General features: G+C 36.0%; 1 protein-coding gene across 1 annotated transcript in view; it reads left to right on the forward strand.

The window, feature by feature from the left end:
* The first annotated feature begins 1,172 nt into the window (after nt 1–1,172).
* Nucleotides 1,173–11,494, forward strand: part of Asb17 (ankyrin repeat and SOCS box containing 17) — a 14,065-nt gene continuing 3,743 nt past the window's right edge. Inside the window, exons 1-2 of the mRNA XM_013035875.1 lie at nt 1,173–1,573; nt 1,789–1,843. Of these exons, the coding sequence (XP_012891329.1) occupies nt 1,173–1,573; nt 1,789–1,843 (456 nt within the window). The remainder of the gene's footprint in view (nt 1,574–1,788; nt 1,844–11,494) is intronic.

Here is an 11,494-nt window from a genome sequence, read left to right on the forward strand (position 1 = left end):
TGGGAAGATGGCTCAGTGGTAGAGCACTTTCCTTGCATTCCTGAGGCCCTGGGTTCGATTCCTCAGCACCACATAAGCAAAAAGAGAAAAGCCGGAAGTGGTGTTGTGGCTCAAGTGGTAGAGTGCTAGCCTTGAGCTGAAGAGCTGAGGGACAGCACCCAAGCACAGAGTTCAGTCCCCATGACCAGACCCCCCAAAAAAATGTATTTTGAGATGGAGAAAAAGGATTAGATACTTGTTTCGGAGAGATGACAACATGTATTGTTATCATGATGAAAAATTCAGAATTTACAAAATCTAATGCAGCCTATCAGAATGAACCCAAAGTTATAATTTTCTCTTGCTAAAGAGAAATCACACATTTAGCTACCTTTAGAATACAAATACATATACTCAGGATTATTAGAATTGAGACTCATCATTTTGTGAATGGTAATAAAAAGGTAGAAGAAACATGAACTAGTAAACAATGATGACACAATTGTGACATATTTTCCTTTATTTTACTAGGTCAAGAATATGAACTTGAAGCCTTTTTGTCAGATTCAGGACCTCACAAATGGTAGGCAAGTACTATAATCATTAGGAAAAACCTCCAACCCTCAAGCAAGAAGTACCTTTAATGCCCAAAGTGTATATATTTTGCCTGGTTCAAAGAGAAATCATTTCTATAAAATTCAAAATTCTGGAATTAAGTTTCTTAATATTGCATTACACCTTCTCTCTCAGAGGGACAACATAGTGCCTAAACAATCTCAACTATAAAATAAGAGAAATAACCAATGATAATTGAGAACAAGAAGAATTCATGGAGAACATGAGAACAGTATCAGTTAGTCTAATATATAAACTGTGCTTTGAACACTTGAAAAACACACAAGACCAAGCTGAATTTTGGGAAAGTTTTTTTTTTTTTTGCCTACCATTTGTTGAGTGTGTCGCTCTCAAATATCTCCAAGTTACATATAATATCCCAAATTTCTGACCTGTGCTGATGACAGATCTTCATCTATTGTGATGTCATCCAGTAAGTCCTGGTAATAATGCATCTGTTTTTTTTCCTGCATGCAGCTTAAAGGGCACTTTCTGAGTGTAACATATCAAAATATGTAACGGGAGGGACAGAGTATGACTACCTGTGACATTGTTTCTACACTGTGCCTTACGAAGCAATGAGTAAATCTTCTAAACTATGTCGAAAGACTTCTTTTCCAAGAGGCAATATATTCTGCAATCTCATTGAAAAAATTGTTAAGCGACCATCCTTGCAGTTTTTGGGTCAGTGGGGATATCATTGCTATGAACCTAGGATTTACCGAACACTGGCAAAAATTTTGAGGTATGTCGACCTCGATGGGTTTGACATACTACTCACAGACTATATTGCATTTGTGGAAAAATCGGGATACCGTTTTGAACTAAATTTTAATCTTGAATTTACTGAAATATGTGTGAATACAATTCTATACTGGGTTTTTGCCAGAAAAGGTAATCCTGACTTTGTGGAATTGCTCCTCAAGAAAACCAAAGACTATGTTCAAGACAGAAGCTGTAATTTGGCACTTATATGGAGGTAATAATCTCAACTGTTTTTACAATAGAGTAACAAGCTTATTTTTATAAGAGTACACTACTCCTTTTTTCAAAAAGTTGTACATCTAGTGCTTATGTAGGAATAAGAAATATTGACTTAGTTGCTCAATAGTTTCTTTACTCTTACATTCCTGAATTATATGAAAAATAATGTTTTACTTGTGTGTACATTATACCCTAATGATTTATTTGCAGTCTTGTACTATACAGCTTACATATTACTGTTCAAGGAAATGTAGTGTTAGAAAATGTAGGTTTAAAAAAAATAAGTACGTTTCCCTCACTACACAAAGATACTGTTTTCTATAATACTATGACCTCTTCCTTTTTCATACACTGAAGTTATATGTTTATATGTGTAAGTTGATTTTCAAAGCACAAGTGACAATGTGTATACATCTTCATTGTAATATATTTTTAAATTTTTATTATCTTTACCTAATTATACAAATGTGGTTTCTTTCAACATGTGACTTATGAGTGTTGTGCACCCCTTCCATCCGTCACTTAGAATATTTTTAAAACTTATTAAGCATATTAAAAAGTTCTATTTTTATGTTAAATATGGTTAAAGTTGACTCCACATTCTCTACAATTGAACAAAATAAGAGCCAATGACATGTTGCAGTGTGCAACAGTCCAAATATGTCAACCTACTAATAAATATACTGAAGGTCTTATAAAAAGATGTGCATTGTGATCTCTCTGTAAAGTCTGAAACAGATTCCCAAGTACTTAGTCTAACTCAACTTATTCTTTGGGTTTATGTATTAGTTTGATTAGACCAGATGTACATTTGTTCATTCATTCAAGGCAGTGTTTATTGCTCACATCATGTGGGTAGCACTGCACTAAGCACATGGACACACTCTGGTGTACAGTAGACAGATAAGAACAGTTTAAGTTCTGCAGAAAGCAGAGATGTTTGTTAATTGTGTTTTACTGTGCTATTGGAGAACTCCTGCATTATGTTCCTTAATGATTATTCATGCACACAAAACAAGAGTTGTGGTTTGGAACTATCAACAAATAGCCATCTAATTATCACTTTTGGTGGTTTTAAGTTACTATTATATTTGGAGTTATAGCAGGGATTCATAGTGTCAAAAGCTGGGGTAAGTAATGCCTATGTGCTTTGAAAAGCCCATGGGAAAGAAAAATGTAGTAAAATAGAGAATAAAATAAATGAAAAAATATGGAGGAGAGAGGAAAAATTCCAATGATGATAGAGGACCATTAACAGATTTTTTGTCTGTTTGTGTAGTGCTGGTGGTTGAACGCAGTACCTTGCACTTGCTTAGCAAATCCTCTATACCTGAGCTATATTATATATAATTAACAGCCAGTTAAGAGACAGATTTTAAATTAATAAATTTTGACTTAGATGCACTCACAAGGTCAAACTCATTACTAGCCAATTCTACTTATCACATTATTTGGAACTTTCACTGTCACAGAATTTTAAATTTGAGCAGAGTCTGAGAATTTATTGGCAACCCTTTATTCTGGCAGCAACCTCTGGCAGGACATCCCTTGATGGTTCTCACATCTTTGCTTGAACAACTGTACCATTCGTGAGTTAACTTTCCTGATGTGAGTTAGGTTTTTGCTTGGATCTTCTGTTTCTCTCATATTCAGTTTCCTGAAAGGATTTCTCCAGTTGCATAATCAAAAAAGATATATATATATATATATATATATATATATATATATATATCAATTACTCAAAAAACAATGTAGCTCTGACCTTTCTTGAGCTCCAGACTCCCTCTACTGTCTACCTTCATTGCAGCACGGCATCTCAAACCTAATACAAACAAAAGATAACATTGAGCTAATTAATCCCACTCTCTACCAATAAAATCCTCCCCCTGAAATTTCAGTCTTATTAATAGCCCCTGTTGCTCTATTCCGTTGATGAAGCCAGAAATTTGGGATTTAATCTTGATTCTTTTTTTTCCTGCCAATCTCTTCTACCCCAGGGATTAAGTAAACACATTATTATACTAGGGAATTTAACAAATTGGAGTGTATACATGTATACAAGGAGGGGTGAGCAAGAGAGATGCTGTTATGGAATAAAAGATAGCAGGTAGTAGAATAGTCATTATGAAGATGTAAGAGTTGTAACTCAAATATTGTATCAGTTTTTATGTGGAAGAGAAAGTCGGGTAGATTTTGTTCTTTGTAGCTATAGGCATAGAAGTGGAAAAATAGAGACAGATTTTAGTACATAGTGAGGAAGACAATTATTTTGACTATCTCCAAGACATGTCCTAATTCTTCTTATTTTCATCTGCTCCATTTCTATCCCAGGTGAAGCTACCATTATTTCTTACCTAGACATCAGCAATAGATTTTAAAGATCATCCCAGCTTTTACTTTTCCCTCACAATCTATGTAATATACTCCAAGTGGACAACTGAACACTATTTTTAAAGCATAAAGTAGCTCTTAATGTCCATGCTGAAACCGTTTCAAGATTTTACCAGTATAAATATGTCAAGAACACCTCTTTCTATAAAGCCTTACATGAATGGCTCTAATTCCTCTCAAGTCTTGTTATTCACCATTTTGACCACTATATTTCATCTAGCAAACCTGATTTTTTAAAAATATCCTAAAAGTTCTCTCCTGCCTTAAGGCCGTAGAACTGCTTCCTTGGCTAAAAATCTTCCTCCCTCAGATCATCCTATGGCTGCTTCCTACCAGATAAATCAGTGTAAATATCATCTCTCAGAGAGATCTTCCCATATTATATAATGCAAAAAAACCAGCCAGTCATTATTAGCATTTTATTTTCATTGTCTGCACAAGATTGGTCAGTCATCCTTTGATTTGCTGTTTGTATGTTCAGCATTTTCCCTCACTTATAAGCTATGTGAGAGCAGGAATCTTCATTGACTCTTTGGTGCCTAAAACTATGCCTAATACATAGCAAGTGTTCAAAGAAACTTTTGTTAAATCATAAAGTGAATTTTGATACAGTTTTGTTCTCCTTCCTCACAGTGTGCTCAAATCTATCTCCATTTTCCACTTCTATGCCTATAGCTATAAAGAATAAAATCTACCTGACTCTCTTCCATCCTAAAACCTATACAATATTTGAGCGCAGCTCTTATGTCTTCATAATGACATTAATTACTTTACTACTTGTTATATTTTATTTCTATAACAGCATCTTTCTTTGTCACCCTTCCTTCTATACACTCCAATTTGATAACTTCCCTAGTATAATAATGACATGTTTATATAATCCCTGGGGTAGAAGATACAATAAATGAGGAAAAGAACTTGTCTCCATTTTCACAACAAGCCTTCAACAAACAAATGTCACCATGTAGATAGATTGTAAGAGCTGGAGACATGATTCAAACAGTACAGTGCCTGTATAGCAAGGGAAAAGCCCTGAGTTCAGAATTGCTGGAAACAAATTATGACTAGCTAAAAAGATGATGTTATTCAATTAAAGTACCATTTTCCAAGTGTGAGGTACTGTGTTATTTGTTGGAACTATAAAGAATTTACATATTTCTGATTTTGGAGATCTAACATAATAGTGAGTGAAAAATACAAAAAATTACAGTTACATTATAAATAGAAGCATGTGAAGGGAGAGACAACAGAAAAATAAATTTTTAATAGTTTGGAAAGGGTATATAATTTGAGAAGGCTCTCGCGATGTCTTAAGTTTATTAGAATTTTCACTTTCTTTCCCTTGAAGAAATATAATCTAGGGACTGGGACGGTGGCTCAGTGGTAGAGTGCACGAGGCCCTGGATTTGATTCCTCAACACCACATAAGCAGAAAAAAATGGAAGTGGTGCTGTGGCTCAAGTGGTAGAGTGCTAGCTGAGGACAGTGCTCAGGCCCAGAGTTCAGGCCCCATGACCGACAAAAATGAAGGAGGAAGAGGAGGAGGAGGAAAGGACAGAGTCCCCAGGCCCTGAGTTCTAGCTCCAGGACTGGCAAAGAAAAAGAAAGAAGAAAGAAAGAAAGAAAGGAAAGAAAGAAAGAAAGGAAAGAAAGAAAGAAAGGAAGGAAGGAGAAAGAAGGAAAGAAAGGAAGAAAGGAAGAGAAAAGAAATATAATCTAGACAAGTAAAGACCAACAGAAATACATATTGTATCTAATGACTATAGGCAGTTTACTAATAGCTACAAAGTGAGATGAGAATCAGGTAGTGGCAACAGATGAAGCCTGGAAAGGAAGCCATGAAAAAATTTGACTATATTAAGAAAAAAAAAGTTTAGATAAGATCTTGCAATGTGCTTCAGGCTTGCCTGGAATTGATGATCCTCCTCCCTCCATCTCCCCAGTCCTGGGGTTATGGTTGTGAACCACCACATCCAGCTTAATTTGAAATGTATGGTGATGACCAGTTAATAAAGGCAAAACATATAGAATGAAGAGATTGTTCAACCCCCAAGAGAGACTGGATTCTAGGAAGCAAGAATACAATGGTACTAATTAGTGGGCTATCCAAACAAGGAACAATAACTGTCCCCAGAATCCTATAGGAAGAATGGGGAGAAGTTTATTTGATAGAGGGAAGTGGCTAGAGGCGTTATGGAAGTTGAATGTACACAACAGATTTACGTAAATGTTTATAATACTTTTAAGGGAGAAACAATCTACTTTGCCATAATCTTCCTTGCTCATGGAATCTTTTGACATCACTGCTGTCCCAATAAGTTACAATGAAATCTTAACCTGAATCAGTAGTAACAGGAGCAAAAGATATCTTTTAAGTAGATTAGTAAGGCACAGAAAGTGATTAGAAGTAGAAAATCAAAGATAGGAAAGACTGAATTTTGAGACTAGTTGATTATCATATTAGTTTCCTGTTGCCATTATAACGAATTGCCACAAACTTAGTGTCTGAAAACAATATAAATTTGTTATTTTATAGTTCTGGAGATCTAAATGACTTTTTTCAGTTTTGTTTGCTTTACTTAATGAATAATAATTTTTCAGAAATATTTGTCTTCATCCAATGTTTGATCCCATTGTACATTTTTTGGTCTTTGAGCTTGAACATGGAGCTTTACTCCCTCAATACTATGATTTTCCATTGTATTCCATTCTGAAGTTCTTCTGAAGAACACTGAATCCAACCCAGACCGTTGTGAAACCAGTATCTTTGTCAAAAGGTATAGTGCACTTTCGTATATGACAACATGTACAAAGTGTTCTCTCAGCTCAGTTAGCCACTGAGGTCCAAGGAATGTTTATGACAAGAGCAATTGGCTTTTCAAGGTTCATGTGCAGTGCCCGACACCCATCACTGTGGAGGCTGTCATCGTGAGAGGAGGCCCCTGACTCTGAAAACCTAAGTTTCAGCAGGTCCATTTGGTTTTCCTTTGCCATCAAGAGGACAGTAATGTTTCTCTACGAGGTGCCCCTCTCCCTCCTTCCTTGACTACAGTATGCTCCTTTCTCATTTCAAGATTTTAATTACATCTGGAAAGCCTCTTTGGTCATACTGAGGGGACATTATTCAGCTTACTCTAATGGCTATGTCACACACTTATAAAAATATCACAAATGACCCATAAAGTCAATTTTAGACTGAGTTTGAACTGTCTAAGAAATATATAGGTATAGAGGTTTAGTGTGGGATAGATATATAGTGTCATTTCTTATGTAATTCTCTTATATCAACATTTGTTAGGATAAATGTTGGTTGCAATGACAAGCAGTTTACACAGGATAGCCACCTCCAATGCTATCACCCTGTTCCAAGTTAAATGTTTTATTTTCCTTGTGTATCAAACAAATTCTCAACATAGGATAGATCGTGCTATTTTCTACCCTAAACTTTTGGTGGCTCCATACATCCCTTTTAGACAAAAGGTGACTAAGTTTCTGCGTGACATGACATCCCATCTCCTCTGTCCCATATCCTGCTATTCACTATCATGTACTTTCTACCTTTCAGTCACTTTGACTCCCTTGTTCTTTCTTCACCACTCCAGCCACACTTCTCTATGTTTGTATCTTTAAATATTTACATGCTTATTTGCTTCCTTTTAATCTCCAGAAACCAACTAATAGTAAGGTCCTCTCTGCTTACCTTATTTAAAATTGGAAAGTGCCATCAAAGTACCTCCCAGAATCTGTAGTTCATTTTTCACAGCATTTATATCCTTCTAACTTTATAAAATTTGCTTGTTTGCTGTGTTCATACTTTATTGTTAGTCATCCCACACGATAACACAATCAAGACGACAGAAATTTTAGTTTTGCCCACTGACATATCACAAACACCTAAAACAGTACCTGGAATGCATTTGCATTTGCTCTTTGTTGGAATAAATGAGTAGACAATAGTTGGGAGTTATGGTCATGGGTGAAATTGCCTAAGGATATCCAAATGGAAACTGGTCAAAAGGCAATGTGCATGCTGATGCTGAAGAAGATACAGAAGAAAAGGGGCTAATGCAGTACAGTTGAGAAAGAATAGACAAAGAGATGGATGGGTAACTTGATGACAATTCTGAACAAGCACAAGGAAAACAACTAAGGGGGGGTGGATCTGGGAGGGCAGGGATGGTAAGGGGAAACAAAGGAGGAGGCAACAATGACAAGAAATGTACTCATTACCTTGCTCATGTAATTGTAACCACTCTGTATGGTACTTTCACAATAAAAAAACTTATTAATAAAAAAGCAAGTCTACTACATTAAATATCACAGATATAAAATTATTATGGATAAGTATCTATTAGAAACCAAAGGAGAATGTGTAGAAAAATCAGATATAATTATAGCTACAAAACTAAATCATCCTCTGAATGTCAATATGGAAATATTATGCCCCATTTCATAAGCACAGATGACAGGTTTTCAGATGCAAGGTTCAGTTCATTAACCTCACATTTAAAAACTGATTCTTGCTTTGCTTGCCTCATTCCACTCATATAAATACTGTTATAATTAACTGTCAGTACCCATTAAGCAAATTTTGGTTTATCATACTATACTCTTTTAAGCATGAGGATTAATTGTATGTCATTTGGATACAGATTTGACTTTTAAAAATCATTCTAAGCCTAGCTGAGTTTTAGTCATGTTTTCAATATTTTACAATATTCTTTCAATACCTTCTATAGGTAATACCAATTTTAATGTTTGCTAGCCATCTTTTATCTATACAACTTAATAATAACCACTTTCAGTGTATTTTTTCTCTAAGTTTCCTGAATTCCCAGACTTAAGTTAACTACTTTCTTAAGAACTGTAGGATGAATGAATTGCATTGGATTTGAAAACATTAAATGATTATACATCACCCACAATCTTGTTCGGATTTTTAAAAAATCAAAATAAATATTTGATAGCTTGCCATGAACCTAGCATTGTTCTAGGTTCTTAGAAATAACAGTTGTGATCCATACATCTACTGAGGGGCATCTGAGTTGGTTCCATATCTTAGCTATGGTAAATAATGCTGCAATAAACATAGTTGTGCTGGTAGCTTTAGTATGGTCTTGTGATCATTTGGGTAAATGCCCAAAAGTGGGATTGCTGGGTCATAGGGGGGCTCTTTGTGGAGTCTTTTGAGGAACCTCCATACTACTTTCCAAAGTGGTTGAACAAGTTTACACTCCCACCAACAATGCAGTAGGGTTTCCTTCTGTCCACATCCCCTCCAGCATCTGTTGTTACTAGAGTTCTTGATTATAGCCATTCTAACTGGGTGAGGTGTTATCTCAATGTTGTTTTGACTTGCATTTCTTTTATGGCTAGGGAGGTTGAGCATTTCTGCATGTGTCTATTGGTCATTCTTCTTTCCTCTTCAGAGAAGTTTCTCTTTAAAGTCTTTAGCAGTTGTTTCTTTGAGGATTTGTTGTTGGGGATTTAATTTTTTGAGTTCCAGGTATATTTTAGATATGAGACCCCTTGTCCGTTGTATGGCTAGTGAAGATCTTCTCCCAATCAGTGTCAACAAAAATTACTGCCCTTTTAAGCCACTGAGGTTTAAGTTTTACAAATCATGTTGTTCAATAATTTACTTTGAAGATGAGAAAATGGAGGTTTAAAGATATTACATAGATTTTTCAAAATGATAAGAACTTAAGGGAAGGAAGCGAAGCATACCTCAAGAAGAATAAGTTTAGGGCAACTGACTTCAAAGAAGTTTATTAGAAAAAAATCTTCCAAGCCGGGCTCTGGTGGTTCACTCCTGTAATCCTAGCTACTTAGGAGACTGTGATCTGCACGGTTCAAAGCCAGCCCAAGCAGGAAAGTCCTTGAGACTCTTATCTCCAATAAACCACCAGAAAACCTATGTGGTGCTATGGTTCAAGCCTTGAGCTGGAGAGCACAGGGACATTGCCCAGGCCCAGAGTCCAAGCCCCATGACCAACAACAACAACAAAGTCTTCCAAAAGCAATGTCTCTCCATTTTAGGAGAATATATACAATGAGACAATGAAAGCTAGGTACAGTACTGGTTTAGAATATTAGGTACCTATAATGTGTACATATGACCAGATAAGATGAAGTTAAGTGAAATGAACCCCAAGATAGGGACACAAGTGGTTTTTTTTCTTTCTTGCTATTGTTTCTAATGTATTTATAAGGTACCATGTGATTTTTTGTTGCTTTGTATGTTCCTCTCCCATGTTATAACCCGTTTTCACTGTATTTGATGTCAGTATAATTTGGGGAGGGGAAGGGAAAAAACAAAATGCTTAAATAGGGATACAGGTTGACCCACTGTAACAAAGAGATGTACAAGACACTATGTTGAAAAACAAACTTTACAATTTAGGCGGGGGTGGGAGGGGTAGGGTAGAGGGGGACTGTAGTTGTGGATGTGGGAGGAAAGGGATGGTAGGGGGAAAACAAAGGAGGAGGCAACAATGCTTAAATGTACTCATTACCTTGCTCATGTAACTGTAACCCCTCTGGATAGTATTTTCACAATAAAAAACATATTAAAACATGTAATATAGAAGTACTTTGAGTTTAATTTCGGTATGTGTTGGAAGTATATGTTAAAAAGTAAAAAGGACAGAGATTATTCAAGGAAAAATGAAAAAGAGGTAAAGAGGTAGGTAGACAGACACAGATATACATATGCCAGTAGCAGAATTAAGGTAGGACCTAAGTTACTTTGCACCATCCTATATTATTTGTTTAGATCATAGTTTTCTTGCATTTCAGAGTACAGAGAAGGTTTGGAGATAAGCTCTAAGGCTAGTGATTGGAGCTCCTGTCTAGGGACCCAGTAGGAAGGAGGACTCCAAAATTAACTGTGACCAGAGATTATTCCTTTCATTTAAGGGATCATCATTAACTGCCTTTAAGACAGTTTGAAAACAACTCATTGAATATATAGCATGTTTATATAGTGAAGCCAAGCTTAACAGTGACCTATTCCTAATCTAACTAGAAAACATGAAATAGTCCTTCAAGTCTCAGTTCATGGGAAATCATTTTTCCAGGGAGTGTTTCATCACTCCTCAATGCTTCTAGAGTACTTCAAGTATACTGTCAGAGTGATTATTCCCTTGTATTTATTGTATTGAATTGTCTAATTTCCTTGATAATAATCAAGGACTGCAACTTTTATCGCTAGGGTCATATGCTCTAGACAAGTAAGTAGTTAAGGAAGGAATGAGTAAATTAAAAATATATGAGAAAACAGCTTGAGAGACTGACTTGGTCAAAATCACACAGCTAGGAGATTCAAAAGTTCCCACTGTTTACACTATGAGTGCTTTCTCCATCTCATTTCAATACATGCAGTCTTAAAGTTCTCTTCCCCTTACCTCTGCATAGTTATTTAAAACCAATACAAGTGGCGCTGTGGCTCAAGTGGTAGAGCGCTCGCCTTGAGCTGAAGAGCTGAGGGACAGTGCCCAGGCCCAGAGTTCAAGCCCCACGACCG

This window comes from Dipodomys ordii, unplaced genomic scaffold (genome assembly GCF_000151885.1).
Source record: "Dipodomys ordii isolate 6190 unplaced genomic scaffold, Dord_2.0 Scaffold228, whole genome shotgun sequence".
NCBI lineage: Eukaryota > Metazoa > Chordata > Mammalia > Rodentia > Heteromyidae > Dipodomys > Dipodomys ordii.